This window comes from Lagopus leucura, unplaced genomic scaffold, assembly GCF_019238085.1.
Source record: "Lagopus leucura isolate 7727_CA_CO unplaced genomic scaffold, USGS_WTPT01 Super-Scaffold_741, whole genome shotgun sequence".
NCBI classification, from domain to species: Eukaryota; Metazoa; Chordata; class Aves; order Galliformes; family Phasianidae; genus Lagopus; species Lagopus leucura.
The window spans coordinates 1,027,052-1,050,567 of NW_024962256.1; the positions used below are offsets into that span (position 1 = coordinate 1,027,052).

The 23,516-nt window shown below is 39.0% G+C and overlaps 1 protein-coding gene across 3 annotated transcripts in view; it reads left to right on the forward strand.

Moving 5' to 3' along the window:
- SLK (STE20 like kinase) overlaps positions 1-23,516 on the forward strand; it is a 46,075-nt gene that overhangs the window by 16,559 nt on the left and 6,000 nt on the right. Inside the window, exons 2-17 of one of the 3 annotated variants that reach the window (XM_042863696.1) lie at positions 2,680-2,844; positions 5,143-5,191; positions 5,955-6,104; positions 7,864-7,936; positions 8,138-8,332; positions 8,985-9,066; positions 10,072-10,200; positions 12,123-13,535; positions 14,881-15,011; positions 15,254-15,377; positions 15,589-15,768; positions 17,424-17,516; positions 20,952-21,081; positions 21,263-21,387; positions 22,311-22,499; positions 22,855-22,980. In XM_042863696.1, the coding sequence (XP_042719630.1) occupies positions 2,680-2,844; positions 5,143-5,191; positions 5,955-6,104; positions 7,864-7,936; positions 8,138-8,332; positions 8,985-9,066; positions 10,072-10,200; positions 12,123-13,535; positions 14,881-15,011; positions 15,254-15,377; positions 15,589-15,768; positions 17,424-17,516; positions 20,952-21,081; positions 21,263-21,387; positions 22,311-22,499; positions 22,855-22,980 (3,354 nt within the window). The remainder of the gene's footprint in view (positions 1-2,679; positions 2,845-5,142; positions 5,192-5,954; positions 6,105-7,863; positions 7,937-8,137; positions 8,333-8,984; positions 9,067-10,071; positions 10,201-12,122; positions 13,536-14,880; positions 15,012-15,253; positions 15,378-15,588; positions 15,769-17,423; positions 17,517-20,951; positions 21,082-21,262; positions 21,388-22,310; positions 22,500-22,854; positions 22,981-23,516) is intronic. The other 2 variants (XM_042863697.1, XM_042863698.1) reach the window with 2 other exon arrangements.

Here is a 23,516-nt window from a genome sequence, read left to right on the forward strand (position 1 = left end):
CTCTGCCAGCAAGGCTGCCCCTTGCACTGTAATGGTGTCACATACAGTTTGCTATTCCCCTGTGCATACTGTCTCTCCGTAAGCTAACATTTGCTGCAATAGCATTAAATATTTAATCCAAATAGAGGCTTGGGTGGAAGGATTACAATATTTATATGTTGCCATACATAACAGTCAATATTGTCGTTGTCATGATGTGTCAGTCAGGTTTTGAAGGACTGTTATTTCAGTTCAGCTTTCAACCATGTCTATGTATCATTTGAGAGAAAATTTTCTTAGTGCAAAGACAGACAGTCTCTGTCTCCCTTCCTTCCCTGTTCCCACATGAGGCAGGACCGAACCATAGTCATAAAAGACAGCAGTTTGGATGTCTCAGCATAGGACTGAGGCTTAAATCCACTGTTATGGAAGTGGAGTCAAAAGAACTTATTTTGAGTGTGCACAACCTCTGGGAAGCGTTAATGATTCTTTGATTTAAAATGTGAATGTGCCCAAATGCAGATCAAGTAAATGCAAATCAAGGTTGCAGCTCCACTAACAGTTTCGCTCCTTCTCTGACCTTTGGGGACTGTTGTGTGACAGAAGAAAAGCTTCAGCCAAAGCCTAGAAGAAACCAACGTGCCCCACAAGGCTCTGAGTGCCCTTTGTTCCTCTTTGTCTCATGGACTGTTACCCCAGGAAATGCAATGCTAAACGAGGCCGCTAGAATAGAGGCTTTCTCTTGTTTGCCTAATGAGTTTTAGAGGAAAATCTTTCATTGAGAGAACACCTTTCCATGTTTTTAGAGATGTTTGAACAATTAATACTGCTCACTCACGCAGGTTTGGATTTATTTCTCAGTCCAAATGCACAATGTTTCTTACAGACTTCTTACAGCCATTCACAGGAATTGATGCTTACTGCAGAGTGGTGTGTGCATTGTATGATGGAAACTGACAACATCCTACTCAAAATGAACCTTTAAAATCACAAAGCACTGAGATGTTCTTTATTTTCAGGTGTAACTTGATGTACGTTTGAAATGTTTCGTCTGCCCTCAGAAATTCGGTAGAAATGTGCTGATCTTAAAGCTCATTTCTTTTTAGGAGGAAAAAAAGGTCTGGATCTAGGCATACAATTACTTCTGTTACTACTGGAAGTCAGATTGAGAGCATACGTTGGTTTTGATTATAATCAAGATGCTCATAAAGATAATCCTCCAGTCTCTATCATCGCTTCTGTTTTTTAATGAGATGTTTTAATAGAGCTACAAGGAGGAAATAGAAATTTCATTCAAAGCAGATTTCTGTCGACTTCAAGCAAAAGGATCTGGGGGAAATCAAAGTAGTGCATAAATCTGACCAGGGAAAAAAAGGCAGCATGTGCTACAAATGCAGGCAGCCCCGTAGAGTGGAAGTGTGTATCGTAATGTGTTGGTGCTTCTTCCTTTCCATCAGAGGTGAAATAGAATCTGGAAGCAGCAGTATCTCTTAGTGTGGAAGTGGAAATGTTCCATTTTGAAAAACACCACTGTGGTACAGTTCATGTGCAGCTTTGTGTGAAAATGAATGCTATGGTCTTCTCGTGTTTTTGTGAAGTATCTTCCTAATAAATTACACAGTACTGCAGAGAGTGCATTGCCATACTTAGTTCCAAAAAATGAGTGTATAATTGAGATTTTACTGTTTTAGAAGGCACTTTCACTACTTGTTTTCTGGGCACATGAACCCACCGGGTCTAACTGTTGTGATGTGAGACATCTGTAAAGCTTCTGGGTTTCATTTGTAATGGAGCTTTGAGATGGAAGGTTGGTCTTTCACTCCTGCTATAAAGCAGACTTGTTTTTCCCCTTCATATTAGTAGACTGCGTGTAGGAAAAGTTCTGAGTAGTGTAAGGGTAGTCCTAGCAGATTCATCTTGCCATTGTTTTTGCTGTTATGGCTGTTTTATGGAAAACTTTCATAAACATCTGGTTTAGATCTTCTGTTTTGTTCTGTTGGGAGAACTCTTCATGGCTGTAGAAGTGTGCCAATCTTCTTTAAAGGAATTCCAAGCTATTCCTACAAAGAATTTGCAAGAGGATCATTAAGTGTGTGTAACTGTGTGCCTGTGTGACACACATTACGTGGTGCTCATTGTGAAGCAGTCACAGTGAGGTGTCCCAGCAAACTGATAACTGCTCAGCATCATTTTAACACTGGAGCTTGAACACAGCCCCTGGCTTGAGAAGAGCATAACCTCCTGTGCTCTGGTAGAAGATGGTTTTTGTGTGGCTTTACAGACAGCTGTGCTGCCATAATGTGGGCAGTGTCAGAAGGGGAGGTGGAGCTGCCTGATACTCCTTGCCAACCGTTGGCAAATGGTTATTTGAGGAGTAATGCAGAACTTCATCCAAGGCATACAAACAGCAATGGCCCTCAGCTACTGACTGCTTTGTGGCTTCAAGAATGCAGCTGGAACTGAGTATTGCCATGTCTCTGTCTTACACTGAGTCTCAACCTTGAGAGAAATTTTTCTGCTGGCGTTTATCTAGTCTTTACAGTAAAGCTATTCTCTTTTGTGGAAAAGGCAAACTAAAGGTAGAAACACAGCACAGACTTATCAAGAGGGATGAGTTTTGTTTCGGTTTGGTTTTTTTGTTAGTGACAACTGTCTGCTGAAATCCATATCTGAATACTTGTTGTGACTTTTTTTTATCAGGCTCAGAACAAAGAAACAAAAGTGCTGGCTGCTGCAAAGGTGATTGACACAAAATCGGAAGAAGAACTTGAAGATTACATGGTAGAGATTGATATTTTGGCATCCTGTGACCATCCTAACATTGTTAAGCTCCTAGATGCCTTCTACTATGAAAACAATCTGTGGGTAGGTATTTTTCTTCTCTAAATACTTGCATTTGTTTCAAAAGAACATTGACATTATGCATTCTCCTGATTTTCTTGAAATGCTACTTATCAATCACATTTCTTCTGGCTGTCCCTATTCACATAACTGTACAGTTTCAAAACTAATTCATAAATTGTAAGTATGACTTTTAGGAAACTGTCACTGTAAAATGACCCACCCTGAGGTAGCAGTTTGAATCCAGAACTCAGAAATGAGCAGCTCATTTTGGTGTATGGGGAGAGTTCTTGGTGCTCATTTGTTACAGCAGGATTCAAATGTTAATTACATTTGCACAGTTCAGATTGAGACTCAGAATTTGCAGCTGTGAAATAAATAATAGGCTGAAAAGGTCAGCTTGGGAAGTAAGTATTTTAGATACATATAAGTGGTTTTGTTGGTGCTTCCAGCAAGGAGAGTTCACCATGACTTCAGCAGTTATTTGACTGATATTTGCAGATGAAGTGCAGTGGGTGTATGTGTGACTGCACCTCAGTTTTGTGCTGTGTCCTCTGCACGGACTCACTTGAGCTATTAAAATGATTTTTTTCTTCTGAATGGTTCGATGCAATATTTTAAGTGCTTTGGGGATTATACTAAGAATACATGTCTCCTTAAAAGGAGTTTGTAATCCAGAAAGATACCCTGAAAGAAATGTGAGACTCCACAGAAATTTTAATTACACTTTTCTTTTATGCATGGAAACAACTGAATTGTAATACCATGTTTCCTGATAATTCTGATTAACTCTGTGAAGAGCTTGTGTAACCCAGATGTAGAGTAGAATGACACTGTACAATACAGTGGAATAATGGAATAGAATAATTGGAATTATGAACAAATTTCAGTGCAGAGAGGTGAGCATGAATGCAACTGTGCATAGAAGCAGAATGGGAAACTGAGTTAAAATAGGTTTGCTGGCAGATTAAAGTTAGAAGGGAAATGAACAGCTGTAAAATGAAATGATACATCTGTAATCACAAAGAAGATAGAGAGCTGTGAAAGTGAGAGAGAAGGCTCAGAGTGGTTTGCTCACCACTCTGATGTGGTTCATAAATGGAACTTAATGGAGGGGGAAAAGAGAAAATGAAAGACATTCGAACATGAAGAGCATGGTTTTGCATTCCAGCTTTAGAAACACCATTTCTGTACCAAAGGGACCTTTGTCAGATTGTCAGATGAAACTTAAAATTGTACAGAGAATTTTTCATGTAGCGTTTCCTACGCTTCAGTTACTTGGCAGTAGGTATTCAGAAGCATCAAGTGAGAGAATGGTTTGAAGAATTCAGAGAGTTACATTGCATAATGCATATGTTAGTATCATATTAATTACAACAGTAATTTCAAGTAAGATGTCACATGAGTGGTAAAAGAGTGTTATTGTGCAAGCTGTAATCTGAAGTTTCTTACTCTCTGAGCAGTTATGCTCTGACTCTAAAAAAGACTTCCCAGCGGTTCGTTAGATTTCTGACCAAAATGCTCTTCAGCTGTCAGACTGAAGACTACAGTTCAATGTTCAGAGTTCAAATTAAGGAAGAAAAGCACAATGAAGATTGGAGTGGCACTCTTGGTTGACCTCTTCTCATGTCCCTGCTCTCCTCATTCACTCTGTCTGCCCTTTTTCTCCTTTGTTCTTTCATGTTCTACATGTTAGCAGAGTTTGTGCCCCCAAGCAGTGACAGTGCAGTTGATTTCTGTTTCACACATAAGCTTAGAACTGAAGATTGAGTTGCTGTGGTATTGTCAGATTCTGGGATAAAAGCACTGATGTGTTATAGAGAACAATGAAAATGGAGGAAAATTGAAATTATTCATTTTCCATCATTTTAAAGATTATTTGTCCAGGTTTTCATCTCACCTGAAGCAAATTAACACGGGGATAACATCTGCTGAAAAATCGTGTAGCTCTCCTACTTGGACCATTCAATGGGAGATTATAGTATGAAAGTGCAGTACAATAACTGAGAAATGAGTTTGCAGAGATTATGTAAATCGTGTTACTACTAGGATTCAAGCTGACCTTAATACTTTTTATTGTGGAATTTTAACTTTGGATTAACATTCTGAGGATCTCCAAGCGTCTTTCAAATAATGTACTTCAGCTTCGCAGCCCTACTGTTAGCTTGTTAATAGCACCAATACCTTGTAGTGGTTAGTGCACAGATTTTCAAGGTCAAATAGTCTGAAGCTGTAGTCTCCCAGTAATGCTCCCTTAATCAACGCTTCAGCTCAGCAGAACTACTTAATTTGTAATTGATGTATTCTTTTGTTTATATACAGATCCTGATCGAATTTTGTGCAGGTGGAGCAGTAGATGCAGTAATGTTGGGTAAATAAGTTGTTTCAAATATTTAATTTCATAACATCTTTAAAATGATAATATTGAAATATATTTAAGCACAGATTGTTGACAGACTGTTTGGAAATACAAACATATATGTAATGGGTGTGGTACATGTTGAATGTTGGGGTCCTTGCAAGTGTATTTACAACAGCATCTGTGGATGAATTCTGTGGTTAGATTAATTTTCTCTCATTTTTAAAGTGTTTGCTTACTTCTCAAAACCCACTTTAATGTCTCGATCCTTGAAGTGAATGTGATGAGCTGTTTTCATATCCTCATGGAGCTCTCCTTTTGTTTTAACACGATCTATACTGATCCTTTTTCAGGATCCCCTTCTCCAGTCATCCTCCAATTTACTTGGTGATAAGTTTTTATTTGCATCAATCTTAGTTAAGTTCTGTGTGCTTACTCCTCCAATTAGTGCATGCTGATACCAGTGAGGGATCTGTTTAACGTTTATGTGTATTACAGAATAGGCACCCAATCTCTGTACTCTGTGGTTTTTTCACAGTTCAGATAGGTAGGTGTACAGATGTACAGAGTTCATCAGGAGGAGGGGTTGATGAAGAGATGAAATTTTTGTTTCACTGGAATAATTGGGAATGTTGCCGTTACACCAAACGGAGCGATATGGTGTTCAGCATCTGTCAGACTGATTCATTTTTTTGGACATATACGGTGGTTGCTATAAACAAATAACATAAAAATGCAAAAATTGTGTTTTTATTTCTGCCTCCTTCTTTTTCAGAGCTTGAAAGGCCATTAACAGAGCCGCAGATCAAAGTGGTGTGCAGGCAGACGCTGGAAGCGTTGAACTACTTGCATGAAAATAAGATCATCCACAGAGATCTAAAAGCTGGCAATATTCTTTTCACATTGGATGGAGACATTAAACTAGGTAAGCATGTTACATATAAAGCTTTCCTAGAATGTGGCATGCTTAATTATATGTTAATTTACCTTATTGTGGTAACTTCTTTTTTATAGTTTTTAGTTTTGAAAATGAACATTCTTTGCAATGACTGAAAAGGGGTACCTGGAACTCTTTTCTGTTCTTTTTATTTATACCAAGAGAATAAATTTAACTATCTCAGTTTTTCCAGTAGAAAAAAGATAGGAGTTGTCTGGATCCGTTAGGTTCAGGGCTCCTTACAGCCGATGGATATAAGCTTTTAAGATGACAGCTAATTAAGAACCTGCCTGGCTAGATTATTGGTTCATGTAGCTGTGTTTCTGCATGGATTTCCTTGCAAAGGTTATTTTTTGTCTCCATAGTATTGAACGATTTCCTTGCATAAGGTTGTTATTTGTAGCTCTAATATTTAGCACATGCCTTTCTCTTCATCTACAAATGTTGCTGAGCCTTTTGCTTTATCTTGGAAGCCTGAAGATTTTAGTCATGGACTCATTCTCATGGGGCAGGTTTTTAAATATAATAGAATCACCCCCTTAATTTCTAAGTATTGCTGTATAAGACAAAAATCATAGTAAGCCTCATGGTGAGGGAGACGTGAATTTCTGTTCATTTTCATTATAAGCTGGCTCTCCCTCATATGGACTGTAACTATTTTAAGCTTTTGTCAAACTTGGCTGTAACACAGCGCTGTGCAGGCTGTCAAGATACTACTTTACAGTTCAGACCAGAGTTTTCCCCATGTATATATTTAGTGATGTATTCAGGCTTGCTGATGAAGATTTATATAAAACATTTTAACGGTTTTTCAAATCTAATTTACTTTCCTTTTCTGAAGCACAGCATCCCTTGAAAAAACATTTTAGCCCCTGTAAGTTTTCTGTACTTCTTGTTTCAGGTACAGGCAGAAGTGGATAATTCCTTGCTTTATAAATACTGGAATGGGAAATGACTTTTTCTGTTGCATGTGTGCTTTATTATTTCAGCATCCATAGTCCCCTCAGTATTTCAGGTTTTGCATTTGAACAAACAGCTCTCTTAATCCTTTTTTTTTTTCCCTCATAGAGCAAAATTAGGCTTCTCAAGTGCTGAGCCATCGAGTCAGTTGGTACCGATTAAAGACAGCAGCATATGGCTATTCTGTTCCTTTCCTATAATCTGTGTATTTTCATTAAGGAAAGTCACATCTATAATAAGCCTAATGTTTATATTTAAATGTCATCTCTTTCTTTTCTTTTTTCTTTTTTTTTTTAATAAAAGACACAGTGGTTTAAAGACAGATGGCAAAGAGGAAAAAGCGAAACATAAAACCTCACTTCTGGAGAATTTAAATAACAAAATCAAACATTGAATGATTATTGGAATTAATAAGAGAGTTAATGAGCTGTATCTGAGCAACACAGCCTTCCTACACTGAAGTCATTTTCTAATTAAAATAATTTAACCTGCTTATTCTTGTTGCAGATACCTGCCTCTGTCCTGCCACACACAGCTCAATGTTGGCAGTACTTTTTTTTAGCAACAGAGAGTAAGATTTACTCAGTATCTTTTACTGGGAATACTATGAAACCTGAATGCCTGGGTAGGCCGTTGTCAAAATGCAAATACTTCTATTTCACTTTGAATTTTCAGTGCAGCAGAACGCCTGCTTTGGAACACAAAGCATCTGAAAAACAGCTGTAAAATTTAAAACTATCATGTATCTCCACCTCCAAGTTAATAGTACTTTCTCATTCATTTTAAGCGGATTTCGGAGTATCAGCTAAAAACACCAGAACCATCCAAAGGAGAGATTCTTTCATCGGTACACCGTATTGGTAAGCGTGCTGTTCTGCTGAATGTTAGAACCAATATCCTAACGTTGCCTTTGCTGTTAATGCTGTAATGCTATAAGCTCGAGAGAGCGTAAATGTATTAAACATATAATCTGCTTCTTAAAAATGCTGCAATGCATTCAGGTTGTTTAGAGCCTTTTCCATAAGATTTTCTAATCTGGTGCTTCGTTCCTCTGTTTGCAGGATGGCTCCAGAAGTAGTCATGTGCGAGACATCTAAGGACAGGCCTTACGATTACAAGGCTGACATTTGGTCTCTTGGCATCACTTTAATTGAAATGGCTCAAATAGAGCCACCTCACCATGAATTGAATCCAATGCGAGTGCTCCTGAAAATAGCAAAATCTGATCCACCTACATTAGCACAGCCTTCTAAATGGTTTGTATTTCATTTCCCACCCTCGTTTGTAGAATATGACCGTAAGGCAATGTGTGACTTCACTTCTGTTCAGAGGCACAGCACTGCTGAACTTTATGGTGCTGGTTTTATGCATAAAGCCATTTTTTATATATGCTCTGTGTATTTCATGTGCTTATAATCTGATACAGCAGGGACTATGGTGACTTTGTTGTAGTTCTATACGGAAGATTTAATACTGAAATATTACAGAATTTGAGGACTTGCCAGTTTTGCATTAAAATATGTGAAAAATAGCCTTTTACAAATGCAGTTCAGGACCATCTCAAATTGGGAAACAAGAGAGTTAAATATTTTTATACTGAGAAGACATAAAAAAAGCTGTTATCTACTTGATCACTGTGATATCCTTGTGAGATTCAGTTAATGGTATAGCAGATGGGTTGTATTGTAAATTCAGAGCCAAAAGTAAACTCTTCTATAAATAGAACGTATTAAAGATGACATGAGCCACATTGGTCTTTCCATCCATATACTGTCTTTCTTTCTCTAAATCAATAGAAGGACCTGAAGTTGTAGTGTAGATGCACATGAAAGCAAAAAAAATGTTTCACTGTGCACTGATCTCATGTCAAGACTAAAGAAAAGACACTGCTGGTTTGTTTTGTTGTAGGTCATCAGATTTTAAAGACTTTCTGAAGAAATGTTTGGAAAAGAATGTAGATTCGAGGTGGAGTGCAACCCAACTCCTACAGGTATGAGGAGTTGATTCTTCAGAACTGCTGTTTGAAGACAAACATTTCATATTCTTTTAAAAGCAGAGTAACTATTTCAATGTATTCGGGTGTTTGAGATGTTTGTATACTATGATTTCAATGCTGTTGGAAGATCTTTTTCAGTAAAACCTGATGAATAATACAAAGTGCAGATCAAATTCTCTGTTTACGTGTTTTGATGAGTTGTAATTAATTATTTTGCTTAAGTATTTAAATTGGACTCTGATGCTTGTAATGGGTGGAGCTGATACTTACGTAAGTAGTCATTTGCTGACAGGTGTTGTAAGAGCTTTAGTGCTCGGCTGCCTCCTGTAATGCTGTCACTGCAGAATAGCCAAACAGAAGTAGATGTGAGCAGGTGCATTTGATTCTGTTTAACGTCAGCACACATTTAGCTTATCCGGAACACATCTGACATGTTGAATAGGCTTAAGCAGAAGGGCCAATCAGAGAAAGAAGATTAAGATGGTAGGAGTAGGAGAAGAGCGGGAATCTGCTTTCCCTTAAAGAAAAATGCAGAATTCTGTGTTCTTGGTAGGGAAAAACACTACAAAGAAAAAAGGCATTTTTTTCTAAAAAGAATATTTCTGGATAAAACTTCCCAGGGAATAGTTTTACTGTGGAACTGAAAAGAAATGAAAACCATTTCCAGGAAAAATAACCTTTTAAAAAATCTGTCTACTTTTATTCTTTGGACTATGAAAAAGGTTAGTAGAAATGAATAATGTGTGTTTTGAGCATTTCTGTTAGACTTCTTACAGTCTATTTGATTACAAATGTTCTGAATATAAAACTTCAGCAGGAAGAAATAAAACAGTTATGATTATAACAGTTATTAATGTTAAAATTGTGAGTTTAAAGTTTGAGAGAATCAGTAATGTTTCTCTGAAGCTGATATTTCTTTTAAGATGTGTTTTTCCAATTGTGTGCAGTGAGGTTAGCACTTAATGATGGGCTTTCTTTTTTTATTATTATTTCCACAAGCATCCATTTGTTACCGTTACTTCCAATAAACCAATAAGAGAACTGATTGCAGAAGCTAAGGCAGAAGTTACGGAAGAAGTGGAAGATGGTAAAGATGAGGATGAAGAAGAGGAAACAGACAATTCTCTGGTCAGTTTGAAATTTAGTTGTTTAAATATGCAAATAGTTTCAACCACCAATTTTCTATGGAGCTCTCAATTTTCTGATGTTCTATCTAACTTTCACTTCAAGTCATCTAAGCATTACAGCATAAAAATAAGATAACCTTATTACAAAACAGTGCTTTCAAAATTACTGTGCTCTTAAGCTCCTTAAGAACTAATAATGAAGTCTGCTGCCTTCACGTATTTTCACATGTATATGCAGTGTAGAATGTTTATGTATAAAATGTTTAAGTGTGCATGACTAGATGAATAAAAAACATGTTTGTGTATTTCATGTGATGCTTAAACCAAGAAGGAAAGTGTGCAAGTGTTATACAGCAAGTGTGACTGTCAAAAGAAAAAGAATCCAAAGTCAAGGAAACAAATTTTACCTGGAGGAGATTGTATCTGAGTGTATTTTTAAAGATGCTTAAGAGTCCTACAGCAGATTCAGTTTGTCGGAGCGCGAAGCCCCGCCGTTCAGTTCTGTGGTGGCAGGCTGCAGTGTGCACGTGGTGCCTCTCTCGTATCACTGATGCAAGCACTGTCAGACAGTGACCAGTACTGCTGGTGGCTGCCGTTACCAGCACAAGAAGTACACCTCCATTCTCTCCTCATACCTCACTGAACCACTTGTGTTCCCTGCCCTCCATACCACTTTCCACCCCAAGCAAACCTCCAGAAGTGTGCGTTCTCACCAGCTCTCTCCAGGACTTATTCTCAGTCCCCTGGAGCATCACCCACCACATCCATCAGCTCATTAGCAGTTAAGCTATCGATCTCCATGGAGTTGGGGGTGAAGGTCACCCTGCAACTCAAATCAGTTGCACAGTAGCTTAAGCAATTGTGCCTCGGTGCTGTGAACTACTTGAGAGTGGTTCCTGTCCCAGCCTAGGGAGCTGTGAAATAGATACATTTACTGTACTGCATTTGTTTTAAAAGCTGCTTGGAGAATACTAAGCTTCTAGAATGGCACAAACAGAAGGGTCTGTTACATGCACTTTTACATTAAAAAGTTGTTTTCTTCCTGCTTAGGGAAGCTGTCAGGTGTAGGACGTGTGTGATCATAGCCATGCTTGGTACAATAGCTAGCCTTGTGTATTCCTGCTGGCAAATCAAAAGCCTGATCTGCAAATTACAGGGTTGTAGCAGTCAGTACAGCCAGAGGTACCGTAATCGCTTTGAACAGTGGAAGAGCAATTATGGCTCAAATGATTCTTCATTGGTATATTCTTTTTTACATCTGCATGTAATCTGATAATCATTCAGATTTCAGCAACAGCAATTTCTACAGTTATGTAACTGTTTCTATTCCAGTGCAGTAACACTACTTACTCAGCTGTGCTGGAAGTTTTCTCCATTTTAATGGAGCTTTACTGTGATTTAAAAGACAAAAAGTGTTTCTATCAAAGAACAAAAGGAGAGATGATATATTTGGTGAAGAGGTTCTTAGTATTGAATTTTATCAGTTCTACACTAATTAAAACTGTGTTAGTCCTTCCCACCAAACTGACACAAAGACATGTTTTTCAAATCTGGATGTAGATGGGACTACCAGGGAAAATAAAGTAATAAAATAAGGAGCAATGGGATTGCATAGAGACTCCTGAGGATTCTGTGAAGTCTGCTGCCTGGCAGTAGGCTGACTGTGATCCCTTTTCTTCAATCACAGCACATTTTATTAAATTCTGAGGCATGGGAGAGCATTTTTGGGAAATGTTCTGTTCAGAGCCCAGCTACAGTTCAGGCATTTGTCCTCTGGTAACACCTAATGAAGTGCTCTCAAACTGTAGCACTCATGTAATGATTTCTGTGAACATAACGTATTCATCTCTTTGGATATTCTTCAGTAGAACTGTGCTGTAAATTTGAAGGTGATCAAATATTTTTCTTCCTTTAATTTTTCAGCAGTTACCTGCAGACAAGCGTGCATCTTCTGACCTTAGTATTGCCAGCTCTGAAGAGGATAAGCTCTCACAGAATGCCTCTGTTCTGGAATCACTTTCTGAGAAAACAGAAAGTAATGCAAGTGAAGAGAAAAGCAACGCTATATTTCCAGATGGTAAAACAATTGAAGATGACTCTCAGGACATTAAAATTAGGAAAACAGGTGAAAGCATACCTGATGTTGGTGGTGGTGACATCAAAGTGCAGAATGGTTCTGTGCCAACTGGTGAAGTTGAGGAAGGCAAAATATTGCCAGCTGAAAAGAATACAGAAAGTCTGGAAGAAACAGCTGACGATACAGAACCTCAGAAAGAAAGGAAAGAACTTAATGCAGTAACAATAGCAGAAGCAAAGGATGAACACGACTTAAAAACGGAGAAAGAAAATGACATAGGAAATGAACAAAGAGAGGAAAATGAACTGAAAGTAGTTCCTAGAGTTGATGACAGTGTAGAAACTGGAGAAACCGTTTCTGAGGAAACCGGTGAAAAAGAAAAGGAAATCAGAATAGAGAGCGAAAACGAAAAGGTCACTGCAGAAAATATCATAGAGGAAAAGGAAGATGAAGACGAGGCTCAGAAAGAGGCAATAACAGACATCACTGCAGACTCTGTACCTAGTGCTGAGGATAAAGTGTCAGATGAAGAAAAGGAACTCATAAAGCATGGAATTGAAAACATTAAGGAGATAGGTGGTATTGCTGAAACACAGATCAGCGGCGGGGATAAAATACCTGAGACGTCGGATAAGCCAGTGGAAAGTCAGGCTAAGCAGGTCCTTGAGATAATCAGCTCTGAGGAAACTCTATCAGAAAGCCAAGGTAAAGAGATCCAAGTGGAGAAAAAGCTGGCAGAAAGTGAAAATGAGAATATCTGTAAAATAAGTAGCATGGAGGACATGGAGAGCAAAGACTCTGGAGAAGATGAGGTAGGCCAGAAGGCAATACAGGACAAGCCTGAGGATATTTCTCATAAAATGGTGGATGAACAGACTGAGATGGACCAGAATCCAGAAGAGCACGGAGCTGAGAATATCCAGGAAAACAATATCCGAATGGACAAAGAGCAACCAGAAGTTCCTTCTGATAAAATAATGGAGAATAAGCTTCAAGACACTACCAGCAAACAGGCTGATGACTCTGAACTCACTCCAGTTCCCAGTATTAGTATCAGCACTGAAGAAAATAACGAGAAGGTCAAAATAGATAACCAAGACAGTACTGAAACGTTACAGCAGCTAGAGTCTGAGAACCTGAAGGAAAACGATGCAGATTCAGGCACGGGTTCTACTGCTGATAACAGCAGCATTGATTTGAACTTGTCAATTTCTAGTTTCCTCAGTAAAAACAAGGAGACAGGATCAATATCTTTACAGGTAAGTATAAGCAATAACATTTTAAATATAAAATCCTATGTGAATCCTATATGAATGCAATACTAAAACCATCTCCAAGTTTGACATTTGTAACTGAGAAAACAGACTGAAAAACTTCCATGGCTGTGTAGAATATAGAAATGTGTGTGAATGGGGATGATCTGCATTATGCATTCAGTGCATGTCTGGTTTTTGTGCAGCCAAGCTAGTAGCTACAGAACTGCTAATTATCTTCTTAATTTGTTTCATGGTTGTATTCTAATAAATTAAAGTACAGGTAACAAAGTTTAACTATTAAACACGAAGATTTGTGCACAGTTGTAGTTCAGAGCTAATATTCAAGAACACTGTTTTGGTGCCTTACCCTCCTCAGAATCCCTGCTTTACCAGGACAAATCTCTTTCAGTGTCTGAATCTCATGCTGAATTCCTGTCACTTCCATCTTATGTTTCTGTTTAGATTTAAAAGATCTAAGGCAGACCATCTCGAGTTTGTGAATGCCAGACACCACTCCTTTGTACTGTATTGCAGCAGTAATGCTGGGATGAATGAGTTTATTTGGATAAAGCACATTTCAGAATATGAACTTGACTTGTATCTTTATACTGATCTGATTATAGCCATACTAAGATAGTAACTGTGTAATCACGAGTTTGAAATAAACCAAGAATAAACAAACAAAGGACAACTTGAAATAGCTGTGCTATCACAACTTGAATGCATTTGCCTTAACACAATAGAGGCAAAGTTTCAGCTGGGGTCTATTTTGTCTCATAATGAAACAACAGCAGCTCTGACAAGTGGGAATTACTCCCATCCTGTCAGCAAGGTCCTCATCACATAAGTACTGGCTGCTGTCATGTAAGAATTAAAATCAAAACCAACCAAAATAACAGCGTGATGCCAGTTGCGTTTATTTCCAAAGCACAGGTGAGCAGATGAGTCAAACATCGCTGGGTTTCAGTGTTGTTTTTCCCAATTAGATTACTTTACTGCTGACTGGGGAAAATTACAGGCAAAAGGAGGCAGTAATTGTGACTCTTCAGCTCTTGAAAATCAAACTGAGTCTGTTTCGGTCAGGGCTTATCAGTTGTTTTTTCCTCTGAATGGCAATTTGGATGACCAATAATCAGGTTTCCTTCGAGTAAAGAAAGTTTCATTTCATGATAATTTTTCAAGTTTCAGTAAGTAAATCCGGTACTTGATAAGCAAGATGCCCTGATTGCTCTGCAGTGTGCCTCCATACAAACACTGAAGTGATTGAATATTAAAGAGAACTAAAAAAAAAAAAGGAAGAGTGAACACGGCTTGAATACAGAGCAATTTCCCTATGTGCTTTATTCAGGAAACCAGGAGACAGAAGAAAACTTTAAAGAAAACTCGGAAGTTTGTCGTTGATGGAGTGGAAGTGAGCGTAACAACATCAAAAATAGTTACTGAAAATGACTCCAAAAGTGAAGAAATGAGATTTCTGCGGTAAGCTTTTCCAAAAGTAAATTTTGCAAGAGATTACAGTGTCTTGAATGTAACAGTTGGTTTTTTTTTTTTTTCATATTTGGGGACTAAGTGGTTTTTTTCCGCCCATAGAAATAAATGCAAACTGTTTCTCAATGAGAGGATTCAAAACTAGCTTTACTGGATCTAAGTTGTCAGTGCTTTTTCTTTTGTAACTTTCTTTTCTTTTCCCATCAATGTGAACTAGTTCTTTTTATTTTTAGGCGTCAGGAGCTGAGAGAGCTGAGGCTTCTTCAGAAAGAGGAGCAGAGAGCCCAACAGCAGCTCAGCAACAAGCTCCTGCAACAGCGGGAACAGATGTACAGGCGTTTTGAGCAGGAAATGACAGTGAGTATTTGAATTTTGGTGCCCTTACATCGCGTCATGTTGACAGAGTGGGCAGAATGCTAGTAGCAACAATACAGGCGTTTCCTTCTATGATGGCGATAGTTCAGTTGTCATTCTTGCTAATAACGGCAGTGGTTTTGCATTATGGGACGCTTAGCTTGTATGCTAGAACAGAGTGCCTGCCAGCTGTGCTTTTTTGTTGTCTTAACAGAGTAAGAAGCGGCAGTACGACCAAGAAATAGAGAATCTGGAGAAGCAGCAGAAGCAGACAATAGAGCGCTTGGAGCAGGAGCACACAAATCGGCTACGGGATGAAGCGAAGCGCATCAAAGCAGAGCAGGAGAAAGAGCTGTCCAAATTCCAGAACATGCTGAAGAACAAGAAGAAGGAGGTAAGAGGCAAGGATGGTTGTACAGAAAACAAAGAGTACGGCCACAGCCAATGGTTGAGGTTAGGTCTCCCAAGACCCTGTGCGCTGTTATCTGAAGTGTCAGTTATGTTGGTTTTGTTCTTTAACTCCAGAAAGAGAGCTAAGACAAAAAAACCTGATGGCCTAAAATCTTCTCCAGTTAATTTCATGTGTGTTGTAGAGCTAAGGCAAAGTGAGTAACGTTTGACACTGACACCTTATGCTGTTAATTTATTTGCATTCGAATAAGAGGAGTGGTGTACCTCTGAGTATTTAGCATCGTAGAAGTTGCTTTATTTCATTCTCAGATCAGTTTTGTTGTGTTTGTTTGTATATAAATGTCTCCAGTGTTTGCTCTTAGACTTTCAGAGATTTCTTAAAAAAAAAAAAAAAAACCCTGTACTGCCCATGCTTTTGCATAGCATGATCCTGTAGTACAAAAGTGTATAGAAAAAAAATGTTGTGTTCAGTGTGAACTGTATGCTTGTTAATAACCATTTTCTTCTTTTTGCGGAACCTCTTGCATTTTTGAGTCTCTTTCTGTTTACTGGTGATTGGGTCCTCCATGGGAAAGCGGGAAGAACGTTACACATTGCTCTGAGCTGAAAGCAATTCTTTCACGGAAACAGGAATAGCATGTGGTGATTTGGACTCTGTTTTCTGATGATGCTTCCAGTATTAAACAAACAGACATTTGTTTCTGGCTGGAGGGCTTTGTATTTACAGCTTAAGAGGGCGAACTAGAGTTTGAAGGAAAATGCAGCTGGTGCTCTAAGCTACCCGTGCTATATTGAGGTGTGTGCAGTGTTCGTTTCTTGAATTCTTACAATTAAAAAAAAAAACAAAAAACAAAACAAACAAAAAAAAAAACAGCAAAAACAAACAAAACCCAAAACTAAACGACCATCAGCAAAGACTCATGTGCATATTAGCCTGATTAACCAGGTTATCTTTCTTCTATTCCTGTCTAATTTGCCTCAAACTGAAACAAAACGCTTCATTCCAGCATGTGTACTGAAAACTTTCTTAAAAACAATTGTCATTGGTGTTTTTTGCTTTTAAATTCTTCTGAACATTTACAACCACTTAATACTTTTTCTGTGGTCATTATTCAGACTTGCCCTGCATAGATGTTTATGGTTGTGACGCTGAACAAGAGCATCTTACAAATTCATGTTCTGGATAGTGTCAGAAATGGCTCTCTTTTCTGAGGACTTACTTAAGCTTCCAACAATTTTTCACAGTTTTACTGTGAAGTAAACGTACTCCATAGTCCCTTTTACAGTAGTGCTTCAAGAAAATACCGCTTTTGCAAGTGGTGGTTTTCTCAACTACTGCCTATTCTAGCCGCTGCATGAAAAAACAAGCAACTGCCATTTCTGAGAGCACTGGACAGCATGTGCATGCAAAAAGCAGCTGGTATACACCTCCTTCCTGCACTGGCATACCTAAAGCATGCATTGCTCCATCTCTTTTCGCTAAGCTCTTTTCACTAATCTGACATCCCTGCCACTGAAGTATTGCACGCTTTCCAGTACACCTGTAGTGCTTGACCTGCGCCTCTTATGTTCACAATAATGCTTGCTGTGGAGAAATGGTTCTTTTCGCCACCTTCTGCATGCTTATATACACTGTAGGTTTTTTGTGAAGTGGAGAAAGCACCAAAAGAGCTGAGAAAAGAGCTCCTGAAACGCAAGAAAGAGGAGCTTGCACAAAGCCAGCATGCTCAGGTAACAGCGGCAGCTTCAAGCTACTAAAATACAAAAGGCAGCAGTATTTGCACCGCTCCATAATTTCACTTGTTGTTGAGTGAATATGAAACTTAACTCAGACTAACTCTGTGTATGCTCTTTCTTCAAATACTTCCCTATCACTTCCCATATAGTGTGTAGAAATGCAGGAGCAGTGACTTCCAGGTTTGTGCTGTTAAGCGTAACATTATGTATGGTGTGCCAAAAAACTGTGTTTTGCTATGACAGGCTCCATTGCAGTGCTTTTATGTGCTGTGAGAACCCCCACAGGTCCATCAAATTATAAAAGTTTGAGTCAGAAGTTATTTTTTGAGTAATATAATCACAGAGGTGGAAAATACCTAGGATCTGTAAGCATCATTCCTAGCAGCACAATAGATTATACAGATCACAGAATGGTTGGGCTGGAGGGCATCCTAAGGGCTGTTCAGTTCCACCCCCTGCCATGAGCTGGGTGCCCCCTCCAGATCAGGGCCCACGGCCCCATCCAACCCAGCTTTGGGCAGCTCCAGTGATGGGGCACCCAGAGCTCTGGGCAGCAGTGCCAGCACCTCACCTCCATGTGGGGAAGAGTATTTGATCTAAATCTCCCTTTCTTTTTGTTTGTCCTATCACTACATGCCCTTGTGAAAAGTCTCCTTCTTCTAAAAGATTAGGTCAAATGAATTTATATAATGCCTAAACAGAGGTGAGTGGGAACTAGAAGACATCATAGCTTCATGCCTTCAGACCTACTGCCTTTACGTGAGCTGTCTGGAAAGGGGCTTCAGAACATTTTTGTGGTGGCCACAGCCTGTACAAGAACAAATTTGCCCACAGCGGAGCAGTTTTGGATCAAGTAACTTAGATTAAATGTTCATGTGAGTGACTTGGCAGAAAATAACAGCAACGTTGTTTGATTACATGTCCTGTTCAGGAGGGGATTTCCCGGCATAGAATTTGATTGAGTTGCAGCGCTCTCCATGCTGAGGATTTGTGTCCTGATGTTGTTAAGGAAACAATTCAGGAACTGAATGTTTGCAGCGTTTGTGATGACTTTGTTTCCTTTGCTGGCTTCAGTTTGTTGAAGAAAGTTTTAAAGGTGGAAGATCCTTACTTGGAATGGCGCAGTAGTAGGCAAAGTGCAAATGTTCCATTTAAATATCCAAAAATTCTCTGTGTTTACTTTGTTCCACTAGCCTTGAGGTTTTAAATGCATATTATTGACACACAGCAGAGACTCATTTCTTCTTTTTTTTTTAAGACCAGCACTATATTTCATTGTATTCTGACATAGGAAGTACATTGTGTCCCACAGGGCGTTGCTCAGGTTATGATTCAGTCTTTTCAGTTGTCTTCATGTACGCTTTTCAACGCACAAATGCAGGACGTAAGTCCCAAAATACAAACCAAGAAGTTTTATTTCCCTAACGTTCCAGATGTTTTCTCTTCTCTTTCTGCTCATATGTGCTGATCAGTTTCACTGCTGCCTCCAAACAAGTTAGCACAAATGTGTATAACTGCACTATAAATAATAAAAGGACAGCATTGCTAACGCTGGGCAGAGCGCTGAAGTTTCTCACAAAGGTGATACAGCAATGTTCTCAGGTGTTTATTTGTTCAGCACATGTGAGAAACACTTGTGTGACTTGAATGCTGTGTGTGCAGTGAAATTTTGGATTGTAAAGATACTGGTTTAAGATACTGGGCAAAACCAAGTGGTGATTTTAAAGAGGCAGACAGCCTTTTGCACCATCCAGCATGTTCCTGAGTAAGGTCTATGATCTTTGTTGCATGACTGCTTTCTGAGATTGCCAGGTTTACCTCAGTGCTAACAATTAGCAAGGATTTTTTTTGTGTGTTTTGGGGTTTTTTTTATGTGTTCTAAGTGGACATGGAAGCAATGATATTGAAATGATTGACAGTAAATCCCCAGCATAACTTTTTTGACTGTGACTACACTAGACCAGCTGTCCCTCTGCACTTTCCAGATAAAAAAAAATTACTAGGAGATCAAACATAGTATTAATTCTGTGCCTGCTTGCTCAAAATCAACTTTTAGTTTTCTCCTTTTCCAACTAGAAAGGGAAACACAACAGTATTTTTCATCAGTTCATACATTTGATTGGGAATGCCTGAAGTCATTCACAAACCTGGCCTCCCAGTCTGTTTTGTACCCTCAGTTCTGCTCCTTTCTGAACTTGCAGCAGCTTATTCCACCTCTGGTTTTCAGTTGTCTGTGTAAGCTTAACTCTGCTGCCCACTGGGAGACACAAAGGACACAAAGGACTTGTCCATTTTTCGGTAACGTTGCGTGAAAATGAAGACCAAGATTCTCCTGGTCATAATATAAAGTATTTTTAATTAACATGTAGTTCTGCACATTGCTGGTGGCTCTTAGCAAGGCTCACTAAAAAGAGAACAGATCACTCACTCAGGAGGCCCTTGCAGTGATCACCAGCAATATTTTCAGCCTCACTCCATCTCCCATCCAGCTGGCCATCTTTAACTTCGTTGTGTGTAACAGCAAATGCCTCAGCTGCCTGTTTTGGCTTAGAAAGACACTGCCATCGTGGGGTTTTTTAACCTTTATGTCCTGGTAGAAACATCTGCATTAATTTTTTGAAGTGTGTGTTGTGTGCATGCCTGTGTGCTGGCAGATGTGGTCTGAGGTTGGGTTTTCTTGATAGTTGCAAAGAAGAAATTCAGTGGTATGTACTTGCAGTGTGGAGGGGGATGCTTACTATTCTCTGTTCTTCATGACACGATGCAGTGCCTGAGGTACCCTGGATAATGGGAAGGTGCAGGAGATACACAGACTGCATCACACAGATGGCAAATAATTGGAGCAGCCAGGTCAGCTCTGGCACGCTGAGCTCAGCAGTGCTGCAGAGTGCAATTCCCACAAAAGTCATTAGGTGTCTTCTTTGCAGTGTCACAGCACCCCAAACCTCAGTCAGTATCTTTGCATTCATGAAGTGATAAACCACTTGAGATCGAGACACAGTTCTGAAACTAACACAGAAATAACTTGGCTTTACCTAATAATCCAAAGCAAAAAAAAATAATCATAAATGCTTCTGTTTTCTTACATCCACAAATCCATAACCATTGATACAACTGAGATCAACTATATATTCAGCATGCTTGTCTTTGCTACCTTTAAACTGCAGCTTTTTTAGAGGAGAGATGGAATGAATTGTAGGTTATTGGTTAGTCTGTTGTCCTTGGTCTTATTTCTGAAAGTATTATTAAATATTAAGCATTCTCTTGCCTACTCTGTGTGTAGAAAATTCAACAGACAATTCTGTAGCTGAGGCATGTTAGCTCAAATCTCTGTAGCTGAACTTGTTTTCGTGTATAGCTCTTTCTGGGAATTTCATTCAAATGCCATGTGGCTGGAAGTACAATATTTAATTCATTGCTTTTCACCAGGAGCAGGAGTTTGTACAGAAGCAGCAACAAGAACTGGATGCATCTCTGAAGAAAATTATTCAGCAGCAAAAGACAGAACTAGCCACTATTGAGCGAGATTGCCTCAACAGCAAACAGCAGCTCATGAGAGGTCAGTCTTTCCTTAAAGGCAGTTATTTGTGCTGCATTTCAATAAAATGACGATATGGAATAATCTGCTTATAGAATAGCACTGCTCTTAAAGTGTGATTGTAGGCCACTTGTAAACATACACTTGCAGGTGGGAGAGAAAGGATTGTGTTGTACTTTCTAAACCTGCCTTCGCTCTGCAGCTCGCGAAGCTGCCATCTGGGAGCTGGAGGAGCGACATCTACAAGAGAAACACCAGCTCCTCAAACAGCAACTCAAGGATCAGTACTTCATGCAGAGGCATCAGCTGCTTAAGAGGCATGAAAAGGTCAGTGTTGACTTTGACACTTTCTTTTGTGTATTATTATCTCCTTTTTTTTTTAACCATTCTCTGTGGTAGCTGCTTGCTCAGGCAGTACCCAGTGGGTATTTCCGTGCTGCATAGATTTTGTACTTGTGTTGGAATAAGATAAACCTTGATCTTGCTTCACTAACAGCAGTATGTTGAAGTATGAGGAGTCCTATTTTTTACCTTTTGATTCCTTTAAAAAAGAAATCCACAAAATAAGAACAAAACCACCACCATCCTTTTGCTATTCAAAATAACAAATAGTGCTTGTGCATAAAAATTAATAGGGTTTTGGCTTGTGGTTAAATAAATCTAGTCATTAGTAAATCATCTTGGAATTCACTGAGCAGAATGAGAAACTGAGCTTTGGGCCAAGAAATCTGTCTCAGCTAAATCCTGTAAAAGCTCAGAAGGCAACACATTTACTGCAAGGCATTTAACTTTTTTTTAATAGAATATACTAAATAAAGCAATGCAATTCTTGTAAATCTAAACCCAGTACGGAGAAAGATGATAGGATTCCTTGGTCACTGGATCAGAATTGGCCTCCACTGCAAACTGACCTCTATATATTTGGGCATTTGTATTTTCATCCCCATAATGGCTGCTGCTTTCATTGCAGTAGTGGAAGTTCAGTTGTACTGAAGCTTCTTCTCTTGAATAGCACAGACACTTAAAAAAATATAATTCAGGAGTTGAGCAACCATGTGTAAAGTGTATCTGCCTGTCTTCGAACATGAAAGAATTCGAATGGGTTGAGCACGATCCAGAGCTCTCTGGAATTAAAGGAAGACCTCATCTGCCCCTTTGATATCATTTCTCAGACAACATGGGCATTGATGAGAAGAGATGCTCTAATGTCAGAGGTATCCTGCAACATTTCCATGTGGTTAATGTTTCAGGAAACAGAACAAATGCAGAGATACAACCAGCGCCTTATTGAAGAGCTAAAGAACAAGCAAACTCAGGAAAGAGCCAGACTGCCTAAGATCCAGCGAAGTGAAGCAAAGACTCGAATGGCAATGTTTAAGAAAAGTTTAAGAATTAATTCATTAGCCTCTCCAGATCAAGACCGTGAAAAAATTAAGCAGGTAATTAACAAAAATGATCTTAATGGTGTAAATGCTTGATGTGACACAAACACAAATGTGATCATGGGACAGAACGCACTCTGCAAGTCTGCAGGTGATACAGGACCGGGTTGATGTATGGATGTCTGCTGCCCTTCAGAAGGACCAGTCGAGCTGGAGAAGGGGGCAGACATGATCATCATGAAGTTCAGCCAAGTCCTCCACCTCAGGGCCATTAAAAATATGTAAAAATCTTAGAATCATTCAATTCAGTAATACTGTATGCCATATGTGTTCGTCCTGTCACGTACAGTTGTTCTGTTCAGATAAATTGCTGTCTCTAGGAGCATAACCTAAATTGTTTTTTCAACTGTAGTTTGCGATCCAAGAAGAAAAGAGACAGAAAAATGAGAGACTGGCGCAGCATCAGAAACATGAAAATCAAATGCGGGACCTTCAGTTGCAGTGTGAAGCAAACATCAGAGAACTGCATCAGCTACAGGTTAAAAATAGATGATAGTAGATAGACGTCCAGTGGGAAGATTCTGCTTTGCCTGGGTCTGTTACTAACCTGAAACATTTTTTTCCTGCATTTTTCCTCACGTGAATTCTTTCAGTTTTGCTTTCAAAGGCCTGCAGTGTACTATCGAACCAGACTCAGAAGCTTGCATTAGTAAGAAATCATTTTATGCCCAAGAAGATCATGAGCTGTAAGCAAATGATCACTCTCAGTATTTTCCAAGTTCCTAGTGCAGTTCTGTGTAGGCAGCATCTCCTTTTAACCTGCTCTTGCTCAAATGTCAATAATCACAACAGCGGTAGGCAGCACCAGGCACTGCCCACGAGACTTTCAAAGTAATACATGGAATTAGATGGTCTTTACAAAGTGCAGGCTGCCATTCATGCTTGAGCTTGTGGAAGGTATTTAGAAGGAATGCTCTCCTTACAGCAAGGAATCTGATGTCAGTTTTGGTATGTTTTTTGTAGAATACTGTATACTAAGGCTAAGGCCTCCTTTTCCATGAAATCTGCTTTTTC